Source organism: Arctopsyche grandis, chromosome 13 (genome assembly GCF_051622035.1).
Source record: "Arctopsyche grandis isolate Sample6627 chromosome 13, ASM5162203v2, whole genome shotgun sequence".
Classification (NCBI taxonomy): Eukaryota; Metazoa; Arthropoda; class Insecta; order Trichoptera; family Hydropsychidae; genus Arctopsyche; species Arctopsyche grandis.
Window position 1 is genome coordinate 1,679,120 of NC_135367.1, and position 20,819 is coordinate 1,699,938.

Genomic DNA, 20,819 nt, shown 5'->3' on the forward strand with positions numbered 1-20,819 from the left:
TAAAATCATGACTTTCATACAGAAATTATTAAATTTAAATTTATTAGTGGATTACTTGAATTAAATTAGTGACTCTAGTTGACACATCTGTAATTCTATTAACCCTTTACTGTCAGTTAAGTGATAACACTTAAGGGGGTATTCTAGTCTAGAGGGACAAATTTTGGGCGTTTTTTAAAATTCAATAAAAAAAAACTAAAAACATTTTTGCTATAAATTTTTTTATTATATGTCTATTAATATTTCAAGAATACATGAAATTGAAAAAAAAAACATTAAAAATTGAAAAAATTACAGGCTGGTAAAGTGGGGGAGGTAAAAAAAAAGGGTGCCTCCATCTTGACACGATTTCAACCCTTCTAGTCATCCGAAAAAAAAAAAAAAGATTCTTAATTACTAAGAGTGTCGCTATGGTCCGTACCACGGAAAAAAATAAAAAAAATTTTTTCGCGAAATGGCAATTGTTTGTAAAAATGTAATTTTTTGGCCTTTTTTTTTCAAAGTTTTGAATTTTTTAATAATATTAAACAACAAATTTTTTACAAAATTCTGGTACGGACCATAGAGGGATATATAAAAAAGAACCACACCAAATTTTAAGTTAATTGGTCCATTAGAACTTGAGATATCATGTCAAACTCGTTGGAAAAAGTAGTTTCGAGCAAAACGCGTTTAAAGTTTCGGGTAACGTTACGCGCCGGTTGGATGCCACGTCACTAAAACAGCTATATCTCCGAAAATAATTTGATTTTTGAAAAATCCTCTAAATGACATATTCATAAAGGTTTAAACTTTGAAAATATGAAACAAAAAAAAATCGATTTTTTCAAATTTCTAGACTAGAATGGTACCCTTAAAAGAAAATTGTAACAAACCGCGCAAGTTAAAAACAATTTGAAGACTATGAATTTTATCTCAATCTTTTGCGAAAGCAAACTTATAAGAGCCTATTAAAAAAATGGGTCAATTGAGGTTTTATGACTCCGATTCCACAGCCCTGCTTAGAACTTCATGTTTAATTTTGACAACTTTCTGTCATCACTAGTCACCGGAGCCTGAGGGGGCCGTGTATTGTTCAAAGGTTGTAAATGCATTGTTAAAGGTTTGCCGAACAATGGATTGCACTGTGACTATCCTACCTCTAGTCATCACAATCCTCTACAAAATTTTGTTAAAATGTCAACGGGCAAAATACTAGTAGAAAATGAAAGTTAGTGAAACATTTAGACATTTAGATTTAGATGTTTCAGATATAGCGTCGAGTACTATAGTAATCGATATTCAGAGTTTGTCTACTGCAATGTCTGCTGAAACGAACTGTACTAATATTAATTTAATCAAATCAAACGTTAATAACCGCGTGATGAATTTTATTAAAGTTAAAGTAAAGTCAAGTAAAGTAAGTTTTTAGTAAAGTCAAGACACCCCTATTAAAGTAAAGGGGCATTTCAAAAATTGCACTCAAACTCAATAAATTGAGCCGGGCGCGGGTATTTAGTCATTATGGTGTCAGCATCAGCAGCCTCACAATACGATCCTCGACCGCTATGCTCCCCAAGACAAGGACAGTATTTTAGGCCCGAAATTTCATTACGTTAAGTACCCTCATACGAGGCGACCGCTTGGTTCGTCCGAGAGACCCTAGCGCCATCTCTTGACGACTGTATGTAAACCTAGATAAAAATTTTACAATTTGTTTAGAAATCGCCTCCAAATGATAAATATGTAAGTCGTTGCAGTGCAAGATTTATTACCAAATATGATCGGTGCAATTATAATGAGAGCGGTCGTTAGAGCTAGCTCTCAGCCAAAAATTGAGCAACGATCAAACGAAAGTGTGCGAACTGCGAAAACTCTTTTCTCGCGATATATTTCGGATAAGCCGAATTTCCGGAAAATGGACATCGCCATTGTGGACGAATTTGCACACAATGGCCACATCGACCCAGACCCACAAATGAACCGAGAAGGGGAATGGGGGGGGGGGAGGTCGCGAACTGAAGACCCAGACCTTCGTCTGCGATACAGTCGGTTCCGTGAAATGTGGTGTCTGTCTTTATCTCGTCCACTTTCACCGGTGTATTGCCTTTTCACTTCACTTTCGTCGCGTTGTGCAAAATTTTAAATTTTATTTTCAATTGTGTGATCATTTTTGTGATCCTTTTCAACTGTGCTACATTTTCTATCCGATGTCAAGTGATGACCAGACTTAGGCGGCCAGAATGCTTTAACCCTTTGAGTGCTGACGTCTTTTCTATTGAAAGCCCTCCACGCTGAAAATTTCGCCTACATTTCCAATAGAAAGCAGGCATAAAAATTGTAGCTAATCCAAAACCTAGATAACGCCGAGGATTTCGAGTTTTGTAAAGGTGTGCTTAGACTCTCTAATATATCTTGCAACAATATAAAATAAACAATAGAACTCTATTAATGAATGTATTTTTCCAAAACTAGTTCCATCTTCTTCATTGTTGTTAAAATGTAATGCTCACAATCTAAATGCCAAGCCACAATCTAAAATACTCAGCAGTTAGGGATTGCCATCGAGAAATTCTGCTATGGTTATAAATTCAGAAATTTCGGTCTCAAACGGTCTTTATAAACATTGACACGGATTACACGATCCATGTTCTATGCATTTTTTTTCAATGCTACCTAGAAAAGCTTAGCTGGTAGTATTCTTGTTTATTTTTTAAATACTCAAAAAATACGCCGATCGGCGTATTTCAGGCTGACGCCGTTGGCAAAACACCGATCGGTGTTGGTCAGCATTCAAAGGGTTAACCCACAAAAATGGTTCACTATTGTCAATTACTATTGTCAACCTTTTTTCTTGCTCTTGCTTTCTAGTACAATACTGCACCATTTATTTGGGGGTGATGACTGGGGGTCCGGGCTTTACTTATCACTGATGAGTAAAGCCCGGACCCTGAAGGGGCTTTATATTTTTCAAATGTTGTAAAGGTTTGTCGAACCTTTTTTACAAATGATTTACAACAATTGAACAATAAATAGCATGCATGGTCCTACCTCTAGTGATGAGTCATCGCCACTAAGACCGAAGACCCAGATCGCGCCGTTGATTCTTCAATTGTTGTAAATGCTTTGTTAAAGGTTGGCCGAACCTTTTTTTTTGCTCTCTAGCTTTGTAAGTAGAGCCAAACCGTCCCGATTCCTGGAAAAAGCACGCTCTATAGCCGTAGTCACTGATGACTAGTCACCGGACCCAGAAGGTGCCGCGTATTGTTCAAAGGTTGTAAATGCATTGTTAAAGGTTTGCGGAACCTTTTTTACTAAGGATTACAACAATGGAACAATGGATAACACTGTGACTATCCTACCTCTACTGATGACTAGTCTTCGGCTGCTCGTTAGGGCAATCCTAAAATACAATACACGTTCAATAAAAAAGGTTTTCTACGATTCGTGTTAACAATTACCATGATGCCTCAAATGCCTATTGCCCTAATCACCCTATTGTACCGTTTTTCACAATTAGGTCTTGTGGAGTAATCATCTCCAAGCTATAAGGATGTGGTATACACTACATCCATAGTAATGGTGTATTTTTAGTATTCCATTGAAGGTTGTTTTTATCATTTCTTCAGTTGTTGACGTACTATCTCTCCTCCTACTCTAGCTTCATTACTACCTTTCTCTGTCTCTCTTCTTCCTGTTATTTTTCCTCGCACTTGATTTTCCTACGCTTTTCTGCTCTCTTCCTGCTGTTAAGTACGCAAATTTTTCCACTTTATCGCTAGTTGTCGAGCATTATTTTTATTTATATACTGCGATCTCAGAATTCGAACACTTCCGTGTTGTCGAGTTTTCATTTTTACTAACTTCTTCGTAGCTCGTTTTTATGCTGAATTGCACCTTTCATATTTTTTTTACTATGGCTATACCGAGTTAGCTGATTCGACAAAAAATGATTAATAAAAACAACTTATTAGTAAATTTGGTGCAATTTGACAAGAGTAGTAGATTATAAAAAAAGTTTTTTTTTCTAATTTTTTCCCACAAGGCAAATTATTGAATATCTAAGAAATACGAATACAAGTTGCCTCATACACATACATACATACATCGTGCATATGGTGAGCTAATTTAAATTTTGTATTTTATCACAAAGTTCAATACACTCAAAGAAGTATGTAACGCTGTATGCTCGGGAAAACTGAGAAAGATAAGATGTATGCGTGATTGAGAAGTATGACAAAGTAGCGGCTATAGTGGAGAGAGTGAAGATCCATATCAGTTATATAATGGAATCTTTGTAACTAACTAACTGTGTGGGTTGGTTCTATTAGGCAGAATTGAAATTGAAACATCGAATATATACATATGTAGATATATGCGTCTTCCAAATCCAACTGTATAATAAGTGAAGTCGTATGTGTATGGTAATTATTTTTATAATTTATATCTAGTACTAGTGGTGTTACTCGGCTTCGCTCGGTTCCACTTTTGACGATTACTTCCGTTTTAGCACGGATATATAATAATAGTAACTGAAGTAAAGAAATGCAGTCTCGTAGTGAGAATGTGTCGAACCATGAAAAAATCTTCATTACTTTTATTTTATTTTATTTATTTGAATCGAAAAAAAAATTATTTATCGACCGACCAATCACAAACGTCTTCAATTCAGCCAATCAGAAACGAATTCAATTCAGCCAATCAGAACAGACGCCGTTTCGGTTTTATATATAAGATTTAATTGCTATGACAAATTCATGAAAACTGTTTTAAATGAAAATAAAATAAAAAAATATATACATATATAAGCCATTTCTTATATTATACATACTTACGTTATCGATAAAATTCATTAGTTGAAGTGAAGTTTCTACTTATTATTTATTTATATACGCAGATAAAAAATAATCGAAACGATAAGAAAAATAATTAATTATAATTTACAGCCATATAATGTAATTGTTTGGACGAAACAATGGCGAATTTTACCACGAATAATCGCCGGGTAACATTTTATTTAAATTGGTGACCTAAAACTCTCACTTTTTATTTATTCGATATTTACAACGATGACCCTTTTCATGCGGGGAAATGGAAATGATTTTCTACGTGTCATAAATTACTCTCCCGTATACATATACATTTTGATATGAATTTAAAATTCTGTCACATAGAAAGGGGGACGATCGTTTTTCATCTTTGCATCATTTTTTTGGCTTTCATTTTTATTTTTTATTATTGCCTTTGTGACGCAGACTAATTATTTTCCGTGCTTTGTACACACACACAGTCCGAATGAGGATGTACTATTTATTTCGTTTTTAAAATAAACGAAATAAATCTGCTTCAAATAAATTCAGCATTTGCACTCGAAACATTCTATTTTGCCCTCGTCCTAAAAAGCTTGTAGCCCTGTAGTTGACCGCATCAAAGTATGCTTGTTGGACAAGCCCGTTGCACATTGTGCACAGTGCGCACTACGGGTGTGTATTTATTATTATTTTATTACATACATACATTATATGACAGGAATTACCCCAAGGTGACACATATGGTTAGATTATTACTTTATCTATGTACGTAGTAACAAATATATGAAGTTTTGTGATCATGCGAAAATTCCAACTCGAGATTTTGACTGATTCGATGTCAGAATCGATCACTGGTCACTTTTTCATGATCTAGAAAAAAATGTGTAAGTGTGTCGAAGTACTTTTACTCTAGCTTTGGTGTGTGAGTACTAAAATTTTTCGTTCAAAGAATACAATAAAGACATCTATGGACAATCAAATATTTTTGATACACAGCAAATTTGCTGGAAATACATTTTGTAGGTAGCATTTTTATAAGATTCGTCAAATTCGGGATTCCAATTAATCGAATTTGTGGGCAACTAAGGGGGAAGATATATTATGTAGATAGTGTTGTGTAGGGGTGGGTGGAGGATCCAAGTAAAAGGCCAACAGTCGTTTCACAGCATTTATTGATGATTAAGGAGATACACGCACTGTCACTGCTCAGTCCAGAATGACCTGATATCGCCTACGTACCGCCTTATAAAGGGTAGATCTCTCAGGACGCCTTATCTGTTTACCTGTTGTATAGTCACGTATTCGGATATGTATTTCCACGACATTGGGTCTCCCCGTACCGATTCTGAGAAATAACTAATAACGGTCATTGTTTAGCCCAAATGCACTTAGAGTCCAGATATAATCCTTGGAAGTAAGTGCATGCACTTAGTTAATCCGATAACAGATATCTGTTGGTCTAAGTGCAATTCGCTCAATCCGCGGCGTACGTAACAGTAGTATTTTTATAAGTTTCAATAAATTTGAAATGCCAATAACTTGTGAGACTGAGGGTACCGTTTTATTGGATCTATCACAAAAATGAAGCTAGAAAAATTGGAAAATTCTAACAGGAGGCGGTCGATCTGTGTTTAAACACCCACAATATCTCGCCAGCAGCGTATTTGGCTGGGACTTGAACCCATGACCTCTATATAGTATACTGGTATGCAATAGCTTTTCCAGTCCGATACGCTGTATGCTTGCGTTAATGCTGATCAACGAGAGGTCCTGGGTTCGAACCCTGGTTTGACCTTGATTGAAAGGAATTTAACCCGAGTATTTATACGGGGCTGCTGGTCAGATTTGGATGTTTGTGACTCCAAATAGAGTTTTCCAATTTATCTGATTTCGTCGTTGAAATGTTTCCTCACCGAATTGTTAACCAACTTACCTACTACAATTTATAACCGCTATTTCAAATTTAAATACAGCACAATTTTAAAACCATATGAGTCGCTTTGGGACAACTTGTAATGGCACCATGCTAAAAATATTTTATTTTAATCGAACAAGTACTAATACGATCAATACAATCAATACAAGCATTTATACAATGCGAATTCATACAAACATCATCTACAGAGACATCTACGGATAAAATTTTGCAACATTTTATTATATAAATTGGCGAACCTCAAGACGTTGAATAACTTGAGATTTACAAGACAGATTAGAAAAGAGATGCCAATTTACAGAAATCAGAAAAATTAGCCAACTTCGAAAGGAATCGACCTGCAGTCACAAACCAAGGTCTGACCAACAGCTACCATTGGAAATCGAACCGTGACCACTCCGCTCGAAAGCATAATATGCCAACCACTAGTCCACGTGGCTGGTTATATAAATTTCATAAAAATTAAAATTGACTAAATATTTTTATTTCACTAATCTAAATTATATTTTCATTTAAGAATGTCAGTTATTTGGCATTGTGTGCGTTTTTATAGACCTGCGTCCAAATTAGGACACAATGCGAACATCGTTTGTAGTTCGCATGGTGTCTCCGTGTTCGTTCGTGCACGCCTTATATATCCGTGCGCGTCGCGTGTGTTCGTGCGCGCCTTGTGTCTTAGTTGAACGGAAATCATCGATATTATGATTCGAAATGCACATTTTGAATACGTACTTCATAATTATACGTAAACGGTATTCAATGTCATAATGTCGTGCGATTGCGATTTGCGGTTTTCCCATATCGATATGCCATTCGATGATTTCAGTATACGTGATGCTATTTGTTTCAATTAGTTTCGATGATAACATTCAAGTCGGCGCTTGTATACTACGCACCGTTATTCGGATACAAATCGGGACTTGTTCGTTTGAACTTTGCGATAAGCATACTGTAAAATTATAATAATAAAAATATAAATAAACGCGGCACGCGATTCGTAATGCAAACATGTATGTATGAGGATTAAAAATTTAACGTGATAATTATCGCGGGGAAATATGTATGCTGATGTAATCGAATTCGTGACTGCAACTCAATAAGCTTACTTGACACAACTTTGCCCTAGTTTTTTTTTTGCATTGTTTTTTTTCTACCCCAGTTTTAATATACACTATCGGGATCTATTTATATGTATGTGTAGAATAATTTTCAGTATTATTTTTCGTCGTTTGTTTTCGAATTTAATTCATGTGTTTGTATATATGTACTAGTGAAAGCTCCACATAAGCCAGCAGTTTGGCTTAGTGATAGCGTATATATTTAGCATCACTGAGGTCATAGGTTCGTGTCCTCGCCACTGCTGGTTAGATTTGGGGGTTTTGTGACTCCAAATCGATCGTTTCTCTATCAGAGTTTGCCAATTTTATCTGATCATTGCTGAAACGGTTCCTGAAAATTGGTATTAAAAAATCTAATCCTGTTGTCACAAAAATCTGCCTGTGTATAATTTGTATTAATTAATAATCCATAGATGTCACTATGATTATTATTTCTGATTAATTGTTATATTCTATATATTCTGATTGTATACAGTCCCATGACAGCGAATTACTAACACCATGCGGATTTTGCAAATTCTATGTTTAGAGCTATATATTGAAGAGTAGGTTCGTAAAATTAAAACAAAGATGTGTTTATAATGATTATACATAGTTTATTTACAATATTAATACAACATATATATATATTATTAATATTTTGTATGTCCACCCTTATTTCGGAGACACGATGCTATTCTTTTGGGCATACTCTCGATACAAGACGCAATGGTTGACTTTATCTCAGGATCTCCCTGCCACACAGAAATTATGTTTTGTTTTAGGATATTTTTATTGGTACATTGGAGCTTATTTAATTTCATTTTAAGGGTATGCCAGACATTTTCTATAGGATTTAGATCGGGAGAATTACCGGGCCAGTGAAGGAGCGGTAAATTGTGGTCGGACATGATTTTTTTCACAATTTTGACTTTGTGGCAGGGTGCAATAATATTGCATTAAGTGCAGGCGATCCCTTTTGTCAATTTTGTTTTGTATAGAGTGCAATAGGGTGTATCGCAATACCGTTATATATTGCGAAACATTCATCATCCCTTCTACAAAATACAATGGCCCCCGACCTTCCGCACTAATTGAGCCCCAAATCATGAGTGACAGCGGGTGTTTCACATTTTTTATGACACAGGACTCATTATACCGCTTGCCGACTCGCCTACGTACGTATTGGTGAGTCGGTGTCATCAATTGAATTGACGACTCGTCAGAGAAGTGAACCTTAAAAATGTTAAAAACATCGATTAATTCAATTCATTCAAAAAAAATTAAACAAATAATTTAATTTCAATTAAATTACCCCTTTCCAATCGTCGAGGGTGAAGTGGCGATGCTCATTAGCCAAATTGAGCCTGGCTTTCTTCATTTTTGGCGTCAAAAGCGTTTTTTTAGCTAGCTGCCTGCCTTTCACCCCCGCGTCTGCGAGACGGCGTTGTATTGTCCGAGTCGATATTTCGGTTCCGCTCCCGTAAATTCGTCTGGATTTTTTTATTTGTGGCAAACCGATCCTTCTCAACAGTATTTATAATATATCGATCGACTCGAGGACCGTATTTTCGAGTGCCACAACAATTCTTACGCTTGGTGACCGTAGGATTTTCACCTCTTTTTAGTTGGGTGCTAATTTTATGCACACTGAAAACGCTAACCCCCTGATCTTTAGCAATATATCGTATAGAATACTTCCCAGTATTTAATAATGTGGAAATATTGGCGATTTTCTCCATAGATAAATCTTTATTTCTTCCCATCTAAAAAGGAAAGGGGGTTTTTTCACAAGCAATTTAAACAAATAATTAAGTCACATTTAAAAAATTTAAACACTTTAACTTACTTCAATGATATCGATAATATACAGGAAAGCAAAAATCTCTTCAAAACTAACTTTTCTCCCAGTGAAAGCACACGTCTACACCAAACGAATTTCAAAGCCAAACTGTGTATTTGCACTTGTTCGGTTTTTAAACTATTTGTATAAACACTACTCATCCTATTCTTCTCTAAATACATAGAATAGGATACAATGAATGGTCTACAAAAAAAACCAACCCAAAATGTTACTTAAGACGGCGCAGGTACACAAAATAGGGTAAATACGCGGGTGCTAGTAATTCGTTGTCATACGACTGTATGTATGTATTACTGTATTTCTGATTTCTGATTGTTTATGTATTTCATTAACGTACAACCGTCGCATTGGAGCAAATCTGTAATGGCGAGTGTGTATTGATTTGTGACAATAAAATAAAATATGTGAACATTTGAATGTAATAAATTAATTTAATTAGCGACAAATCTGGTGCGTACAACATAAAGTTTTGACAGCCGATTTTTCGTTTCGATGTTACGTTATTATTTTTTACCACGCGGCAAAGAGTTTTTATGGCTTCTTCTGTGCATATTATAGTTGGTCCGCTGTCGGAAGATACTTAGTGCGAAATCACACAGGGAAGAACGGCACGTCGTGTGCATGGCTCCCCGCTGTGGGTGGTCTTCTACATTTCTTCAAATGTGGGATACCCCGTTATCGCTTACTGTCAAGTACAGGTACAATTTTACCGAAAACACTACACAGGGTCATTTTGGGGCCGGGCGTGCTAGGTTTTCGATGAATATGTGCAAGGCACAGCCCATTTTTTTAGCATGTTTAAAAGTATCCGAATAAAACCACGTTCCACGTGAATCGCTGTGTTTTCGCTCTTAAGAAAAATGTACATGCTATCTATCGATCAATAGAATTTCGTATTGACAATATTTTACGAACGAAATGCTATTGGTCGAGATGGGGTGAAAGGGACAGCATGTACGTTTTACCTATGTAAGTGTCTTCCTACAGCGGATGTATATAATGTAACATCATTGAGTAGATTTTTCGCCTAGTTGGGAGTCACTGATATGGACAGTCGTGCGATTCAAAGTAGAATTTGTCGATGTATATTGTTTGTTGAACGAGTTATCGAATCTATTTTTGGTTTTGTTTACATTTTTTCGCCGAAAGGTGATAAGTGGTCTTTTTTTTTAGTTTCCGATAAATGGTGATTTGTCGTGGAAAACTGGGTCACACTCCGGAAAATCAGGTAACACTGAACCGTGCACCGGATTGTCGTTTTATATTTTTCATTGAAATTTTTCCTAATGTTGCAATAGCAATAGACTAATAAATAGCATTGCGTGTCCAAATTAAAACATAAAAGTCGTCATAAATTTGTATTAGCATTTATAATAGAGAGGGAGGAGGGGTCAGAAATGATCGTTCGACCGAATCTACACGGTCGATTAGATTGAACCCCAAATTATAATAATTCACGGTTCGATACATTGAATTTGTAACGGACTACTGAAATATTCGTTTCGACTGCAAGTATTTCCTTGCAAAATTTTGGTCTTGTCCTATTGATGCCATGTGGCGATTTTCGTAAAACCAATCTACTATGTGAATATTCAAGTTACATGATTTACAGCCATTCACCATCCACTGCTGGATGAAGGTCACCTCTCCGACACCCTTTCGTTCGTATTTTGTAGCAACTTTAAGGACGCAGATACACTAAATCGTACGGCACGGTTTGTCTAGGTAGACTCCAACTATGATGGGCGTATCCTCATGTCTTATTATGGGAATCATCTTTAATGAATCATCACCGTCAAACCTATGTCAACACAAGGATGGAATATCACCGAAAATACTCGAGGGAGTGAGTTTTGGCCCGAATTACCACAGCACATATCAGGCGTGCTAGTTTTGATCAGATCAGATGTTCAAAAGTAGTTTAAAAAAAAACACGTGCCGCGTACCGCTCTGTGTGTCAGCACCCTTGATGCAAACACACTGAATCGTTTGGCACGGGCGCGTTCATGGTTTCCTGCGGTGAAAAACATGTCTCACTGCAAGGTGGTTTTTTTGTCGATTTAAGTTACTCTTACATTTCTTCAAATATGATAATCACCTATGTACAAAAATGTTTGGCCTGGGTACCATGCCATAGATAAGGCGTGCTAGTACATGTGCAAAACTATGTATCTAAAAAAAAATACGTACCTCTGTCTATTTGCGCCCTTATCGATCTCATTCCACACATTTTTCTAATTTTATCCACCCATCTATCTACCTTGCGGCCTGCCTTTTGCATTATTTTACATTCTCTTAGGTACCATTCGAGCACTTCTTTCATCCATTAATCTAACACTTCTTCCACCCTATCCACTTTATCAACTAGTCTTATCATACTTTCATCCGAGTATTCCGTTTCTTATCTCTCCTCGTTATGTCGCGCATACGGCGCTCCATACATGGATTTTATGCAGCATTCTTACGTTCAATGCCTTTTAAATCGACGTATATTTTCTTTACGTATTCAAAAGATACATCTCTACATTTTATTTTTATTTCAATCGAACATGTATAATCGCCTTTGAAGATCGCTCTAAAGCGACGAGTGTACTAATACGGATACAATACAATCAATACAAGTATTTTATACAATTCGAATTCATACAAAGAGTGACATCTATGGAGAAATTTTTGCAGCATTTTATTATAGAAATTGGCGAACCGCAATACGCTGAATAGTTTGAGATTTTGTAGGACAGATTGGAAAGATGTCAATTTACAGGAACCGTTTCAATGAAAATCAGAAATATTGGCAAACTTTGATAGGAAACGATCGAATTGAGTCACAAAATAAGATCTGGCCAGCAGTAACTGGTGGAAATCGAACCCTGACTACTGCACACGAAAGCATTATGTGCTAACCACTAGTCCACTGTTGTGACAAACTACCCGAATCCTTCGGCGAACGTACGCTTTGACGCTGGGCTCGTTCGTCGAACGTGTAGATGCCTATTCGCACAGATGGCGAGTGTTCCCATCCACACATTCACTATTGCACTACCCAAGAAACTATACACTTGTTCTTTTTATATGTTAACAAAATGTTTTTCCTTATATTAACTTCATATTTATAAAGATTTTTTTCCTATTTTAGACCTTTGCCGGACAGTAATTTAGCTTTACCGAAATGGCGATATGGCCATGTCCGTTTCTGGGTATCATTACTCCACGTTTCCCACGAGACGTCGATGACACATGACGACGTTCCATCCATGACCGTATCGGATTAACGGTTCTTTTATTGACGACGACAACACACGCTCATTGTCTCCATACATTTGTTCGTTGTATGTGCTTATTATGTACATGTATGTATTATATTTATTGTCTCAAGTCGTAATGTACCGTATGATGTGCGCCTACTGTGTTGTTTCCGTGCCGTTTTGCAATTTGTCTTCTTGAGATGTGTGTGTATGCATTTCCACGTTTTTCGCTTTCCCCACAGTACGGCGCTTAATCGGAAAATGCGGAAATTTTCCGCGCAAACTTGGAAAATGGTAGCGTGTGCCCGCTTTATAGTGCTCCAGTAGGTTCATACATATTGTGTGTGTGTGTTATGATCTTGCATATACAGTGAGCGACAAAAAAAAGCTGATTTTGAGATTTCTATGAAATTTGATTTTATTCTTATATTTAGCGATATTGTCAGTAGAAAAGTTTATTAAACGATGTTAAGGATCATAAGGATATTAAAACAGGACAAACTGTGAATTTTTACTACGTTTTTATTGAAATATTTAAATTATTTGCGAAATGTATAAAAAATGGGGAAAAACGTGCTGGGATTCCATGCCTAGAAGAATTCGGGCAGTTATAAAAAATAAATGTGAAGTAACAAATTATTAACGTAAATAATTATATATTTCTTTGTGCTTATTAATAGAATATCTTATTTACATCATATAAAAAAATTCACAGGTTGAAAATCGCTTCAAAACAAGTGAAACACGACCAAAATGCAGCCAACACGTTTTCGCAAATAATTTAAATATTTCAATAAACACGTAGTAAAAATTCATAGTTTGTCCTGTTTTAATATCCTTATGATCCTTATCATCGTTTAATAAACTTTTGTACTGAGAATATCGCTACATATAAGAGTAAAATCAAATTTCATAGAAATCTCACAATCAGCTTTTTTTTTGTCGCTCACTGTATGTAATTCACCGGTTCCGGTCTTTTCGATTCGATTGTGCTGCGTTTCTTACTATATTTATGAATTTTGTGCTTGAAGTAAAATAAAATAAATAAATGTCGTTGCATTGTACTGGAAATTAAAACCTACGCATTGGATGCTTATTAGGAAAACAATAGATTGTCGTCACCCATTTGTTAGTATTTGTGTTGTTGTTTTTACTAAGAATTGTCATGAAAATGTGTTCGAATTAAATTTATTCAAATAAATCACTATTTCTTAATGATATCTCCTTATTATATTCAAAAAGCGGCGGAAAATTTAACACATGCGGAATTTTCAAAGAAAAATTAAAAAAAAATTTTCTTCGATTGATCAAATGATTCTTAATTAGTCAATATATAATTTCGAAAGAGACTTTGTATGTAAGTTTGTAAGTAGTTTTGGTTGGGAATCGAAAACAAGTCAAAGTTTCTATGATGACGATTCGATTGGTTGAATATAATATTTTTTTTCGATTCAAAATATGTACACTCGCCTTTACAGATCGCTCCAAAGCGAGTGTGCTAATACAGATACAATACGATCAATACAAGCATTGATATAATGTGAATTCATACAAACATCATCCACAGTGACATATATGGAGAAATTTTTGCAGCATTTTATCATACAAACTGTCGAACCTCCAGACGCTGAATAACTTGACAGATTGAAAAGGAGATGCCAATTTACAGGGAACCGTTTCAATGAAAATCAAAAAAATTGACAAACCCTGATAAGAAACGATCAACCTGGAGCAAAAACCAAAGTCTAGCCAGCAGCTACTAGTGGGAATCGAACCGTGACCACTCTGCTCGAAAGCATAATATGCCAACCACTAGTCCACGCTGCTGGTTAATACCAACTCAAACATTCACTCGACCTAACCATGCCAATTTAATGATTTGTATATGCACTCTTCTGGGTTTGAAAACTCAATTCTACATTTACATATGTATGTATGTATGGAAGTGCAGACACAGGGATTCTTGGCACTTGTTTTTTTATAGATCATGCTATCATGTCTAATCCATGTCATCGTGATCCTTAGCAATAACTACAGTGTTTTTTCGGTGATATTGACAAAGGTTTGACAATGATCGATAACGGTTATATGAATAAATTAATTGAAGATACGCCCATCACAGCTGGAAACCACCAGCACGTCCCGTACCGTACTTTTTAGTGTACCATTAAAGAATTTAGATTTTTGCAAATAATAAAAACATTTGTATTTATAGAAAATCAACACTACAGTACAATTTTTCACATTTGAATCAACTTTAATTAATATTTTTAAAAAAAATCGTTTGTAGATAATGCTTTTCTAGATTTGCGATACGTGATCTGGATAGTGGCTTGCAACGTAAAAGTGATCAGCAACAGTTGCCCATTGAATTGATTAAAATCGTTAGCACTGTCCAAGGATGCGTTAATCGGTAGGCAAACTACGTGGCGTTTCTCAGACATTGACCAGGCAATATAATAAATAATACACGTGTAAGTGGCCAGCTTTGATATTGAAAAGGCAAATCGTCGAGAACGTAATAGTTCGTAATCTTATTGCGCAACAATAACCGTACAAAGTGTTGGCGTAATAGAAACTCGCAATAGAAGTCGTACAAATATGTACATACGAACGACTCGACGACATTCGAGAAGGGCTTAACCCTTAAACGAGGGGGTAATCCAAGGAATTTATGTGTGGTGTGTGTATAAAAGGCAGTTGCACTGTGCGTGACGAGTGCAATTTTGAAACGAATAAAAATGCCATGTGTGCTCTCGAGCCAACGAAACGAGTGCAGTTTGTATTAAGTTCAAGGTTTTTATGACCGCAAAGTAATTTTTAGTATTATTTTTTAGCTTACTGATAAATTTAAATGTTAAATTATTTTAATTACATTTGCTTTTTGAAACGTATGTAATATATGATGTACTTTAGTATTGATGATTAATTTTTTTCGCATCTTGATAAATGTCATTTCCCATGATCAATTTTTACATATTATGAGCCAGCAGCGTGGCTCGGTGGTTGTGTTGATACTAAGCACCGAGAGGTGCCCTCGATTGAATAGAATTTATTTATAAATCATAAATGCAGCTGGTCAGACTTGGATGTGACTTCAAGTCGATCTTTTCCTATCAGATTTTGCTAATTTATCTGCGATTCTTATGTTCCTTCATCACATTAGCAAAAACATATATGTCACGCTAATTCTTATACGTATATAGTATTTGAATTATGTTTATATGTCTGGTAACTGGCAAAAACTTGTAAATAAACAAATAGATATTATGTATCCAACTGACGGTTCTTTATACTGGGTAGACACGATGCGAGTAGCTTGGATTAAGTAACTTGTACGTTACTCGAAGCGTGTCAACGGGCAATCCAACATTTGTTTGCACGCTGACATTCAATGTCCAACTTGGGTAACATCCAAGCTAACACCTGCTTCCACGCTGTTCCAGCATCCAAGTTACTCTTTCAAGCTACTCGCATCGTGTCAACGCAGTATTATTTACCAAGTGCACGAATGCGTGCTCCAGGCATTAGTAACAAATAAATACAACACAATAAATATTTTTTTTAAATAGTGAAATACGCAGCAGTAGTGGTAGAGGTAGAGGTAGTTTATTTTTCTTGATCCGTCGGCCTGCCGGCTCCGAATGAAACACGGACCAAAACCGTCTAATATTTATACCCATCGGGTACTCTCCGCACAGAGAGATCTTTGGTCGATGGAACGCTACACCTTATTGGCTGTTGTACACAGCTTTTTCATACGTCGAGGCCTTTTTGGCGCGAACGCGATCAGGTCATCAGCTCTAGTAAACCAATGGTCGACGAACGTCAATCACCTAATCTCACCGTTACATTATCATATTTTATTTATATAATTAACCCTTTGAATGCTGACCAACGCCGATCTGCGTTTTGCCAAACAAGTCCATAAGCTTGAAATACGCCGATATGCGTTGTATTTTGAGCATGTACAAAGTTATCAAGAATAATACCCGCTAAGCCTTTCCGGGTAGCATTGAACATGGGTCGTGTAATCTGTGTCGATGTTTATAAAGACTGGCTTACACCGGAATTTCTGAATTTATAACCATATCAGAATTACCCGATGGAAATCCCTAACTGCTGATTATTTTAGATTGTGGCTTGGCATTTAGAGTGTGAGCATTACATTTTAACAACAATGAAGAAAATGGAACTGGTTTTGGAAAAATGCATTCATTAATAGAGTTATATTGTTTATTTTATATTGTTGCAAGATATATTAGAGAGACCTTTACAAAACTCGAAATCCTCGGCGGTAGTTATCTAGGGTTTGTTTGGATTAACTACAATTTTTATACCGGCTTTCTATTGGATTTCTAAATAATTCTAGTTGGAAATGTTGGCGAAATTTTCAGCGTGGCGGGCTTTCGACAGAAATGCGGTCAGCACTTAAAGGGCTAAGATTCTTTTAAATTACATATATAAATTATCATTCTAAATGATGTTATACATATTTTCAATGGTAAAAATCTTATCGTCGGTATTGGGGTCGTGCATCCTTATATATCTTATATCGGATTGGTTTATATATATAATATTTGCACGTGCGTCATCTGAGTGCATGCGGGTGATTAATTGCATCAGCCCTCGTCAGTTTTATGCACACTCCCTTTCGCGTCGATGATTCACCAGTGGATGGCATTTTACGACTGTTGGGTTGGATTGTATTGGATCGTAGCCCATGATGTTGTGGTCTACGGTTGCCATGTTGCACAAGAGGTCATCCCTGGCGACCTCTGGCCCACATCCACTGTTGCATCGGGCGACCATCAATTATATAGCCCTCGATCAAAGGTACACACACGTCAACTTCTAAACCTTGTTCCGAACTGTGGCTTTCGGTTTTCTGGTGTGGATGGTATTTTCTCTGCGTAGCTTTCGATCTGCATTGTTTTGCAATGCTTTGTGTTGGCCTGTGCCAGTTGCATTATGTCGTTATGGGCAAAGCGTGACCTCGTTGTGGTCCCACATTTATGTCCGAAGGAAATTAAGTCGTTACTGCTGTAGGAGTACGGTGACCATGGATAATGAAAGAACGAAAGCGAAACAATGCACAGTTAGAGCCGGGCCACACTGTGCGACTTGCGAGCGATTTGGTTGAGGGCGACCGGGCCAATGTATGTAGTTAAGGCGAAATCACACAGCGGTGAATGTGGCACGTGGTTTTTTTTTTTAGATAGTTTTAAACATAGAAAAAATGTAACGTTCATGGCACACGGTGGAACACGTCCTTTCAAAACGACACTTTCGACCAATTGAATGAAATTTTATGGGAGTGTTTATCCTTGCTTGACAGTGACCGATAAAGGTCTGACCGCACTATGCGTCAAACGAACGATCCGACACTTCACAACAGTGTGCGACAATATTAGGTAAACCGCACTTGAACGACAGCGATGCGACACTACGCAGTAAACTATGTCAATCATTCGTTCGGTACCTCGGAGCAAGATGGACGAAACGGACTCTATTATAGTATCTTTGATATGCGAGGAAGAAGAACAATCGAGAAAAACCAAAAGATTATGGCTACATGCTATTTCAATGTCACGATATGAAGAAGGAGAATAATTGATGGAAGGCAACCCCCCACTCAACGACACTTGCGTCACGTCGCGAACGACACCTTGCGTCAAAGTTGGTCGAAAAGTCAACTTTGACGCAAGGTGTCGTTCTACGTCATGCGACTGTCGCGTAGTGCGTTATGTCTCATACAATTTCATGCAAACAATATTTGGTCGCGTACTGTTGTGAAGTGTCGGATCGTTCGGTTGTTGCATAGTGCGGTCAGACCTTAACGGTGTATCCCACATTCGTTATCGATCACTGTCAAGCAAGGATACAATTTTACCGAAAATGGTCCAAAGGGTCGTTTTGGTATAGATCACTGTCAAGCAAGGATAAATAAATTTTCAATAGATCTATTTACCAAGAGGGAACATTGGTATCGAACAGTATATATAGAAGTTGTTTTCTTTTGTTATTATGTTCGTATTACAATTTGAAGAAATTCATCTCTATAATTTCTCACAAGGGGCAGTCACCTGTCTAGACTGATTCGTCCAAGTGTAATATTATATAATAGGTAGACAGCTGACGTTCAATAAACTATTCTATCTTTTGAATTAAACCGTAACCTCTCTCTTTATAATATGAAATTTAATCGCCTCTTAACTTTTTTCAGATCGGCAGGTCTTCAGAATCGCCCATCGACTTTGTGGTGATGGACACAGTTGCCGGAGACAAAACGGGTGATACAAAAGTCTTACAAAGTACGATCTCTCGATTCGCTTGTCGTATTCTCGCCGACCGGGACGATCAAGGAACATGTAGGATATACGCTGCAGGTTTCGACTCTTCAAGAAATATATTTTTAGGAGTGAGTATATTCAATTTCAAATAGTCACTTGAAGTAGTAATTGTTGATTTTATTGATTGTTTTTCGATGTCGTTTCAGGAAAAAGCAACAAAATGGTCTGAAAATCACGAAATAGATGGCTTAACTACGAACGGAGTCTTAATAATGCATCCGTGTGGAACCTTCTGCGGAGGAGATGCGTCTTGTGGTTTATGGCGTGAAGCTAGTGTCGGTGGTGCCGTCTTCATGTTGAGAGAATCTCGTTCGGCGCAGTTGAAAGGAGCTCCGGTTCTGAACGAATCTAATGAGCTGAAGGATGGTACCATGATTGATTTGTGCGGAGCGACGCTACTGTGGCGTAGTGCACAAGGCTTACAGCATTCACCTGTAAGTCTAGAGAAATGTCTTCTGTGTTGAATTTAGGTGACGCCGTGTATATCCTATACTAGTGTGGGATTTAGTTTTCTAACTTAACGAACGATCAGACCGTTGTGGTGCTCCACTTATAAACAATTGCCGTTCTGTCCTAAAAAAAATCCGCTAGTCTGTAAAATCTGCGACGTTAATTATTGTAATTAACTTTAAAAATCATTTTATCGTGTATTAAACTTCGGATAATAAAAAATAAGTACAAGAAATGAGAAAAACTAGCGACTGGAGCGGAGCCGTCATTTCAAGGCGGATATCATTCTCACACTGACCATTGAGCGCCGCGTTCTGAATTTCCCTCTCTCTAGCATCTGTGAGGCAAGTCTACGAGGGCCTTCCCGCGAAAATACTTTCGTTATGACATAATTCGAATCATAGAGGTTTTGATGGAGGAGTCCATAAAATATGAAGAAAAATGGATACGATTTAGCTGTACATTTAGAAAAAAATACTTTGAATCTTAAAAAAAATGTTTTGTGCATTAAAAATTTGCATTATTTTCGGTGCATTAAACAATCTCGTATTGTGCATCGAATAAAATATTTTGACAATTAAAAAATATGAAACGATCATTCGAAAAAATAGATTTTAGTATTAGAATAGATATAAAAAGTGGCAACATTGCAGTCTTCCGCTATTGACAACTGTCAACTGTCAAAAGTGTTTACTTTTGTTTATGTATTACGAGTCGAAGCCAAGGTTGTAGGTTTCGAAGGTCGCAAGCCGAAGAGTAAAAAAGAAGAAATCCTGTAGAGAGAAGCGTAGGTCGTTGTTGATGTAGTTTGTAAACTACATCCCGACGTTGTCGATACAGTTAGATCATCTATCATTATAATAATACACATTTCATCCGTTTTTTAAGTAGCAAATATATTTTTCAATAATCTAAGCAAAGTTTCTAATGCAATGTATAGAAACTTTTTTTAATTTACAAATTTATTTTATAAAATAGGCGTTTAAATTGGTCCCTAATAAATGGTCAATCGCTATCCATCACAGTGCGGCAAGTGCTAAACTATGTTTTGAACCGCTCAACGAGTCCCATTTTACTCTATTGC

The 20,819-nt window shown here is 36.6% G+C and overlaps 1 protein-coding gene and 1 non-coding gene across 2 annotated transcripts in view; one reads left to right on the forward strand and one right to left on the reverse strand.

Annotated features, from left to right (window-relative positions):
• Window positions 1-20,819, forward strand: part of Pli (E3 ubiquitin-protein ligase pellino) — a 79,205-nt gene that overhangs the window by 52,431 nt on the left and 5,955 nt on the right. Inside the window, exons 4-5 of the mRNA XM_077443808.1 lie at window positions 19,159-19,353; window positions 19,432-19,719. Of these exons, the coding sequence (XP_077299934.1) occupies window positions 19,159-19,353; window positions 19,432-19,719 (483 nt within the window). The remainder of the gene's footprint in view (window positions 1-19,158; window positions 19,354-19,431; window positions 19,720-20,819) is intronic.
• LOC143921792 (U4atac minor spliceosomal RNA) lies at window positions 1,445-1,570 on the reverse strand. The gene has a single exon (XR_013261464.1). It is a non-coding gene; the product is annotated as a U4atac minor spliceosomal RNA (small nuclear RNA).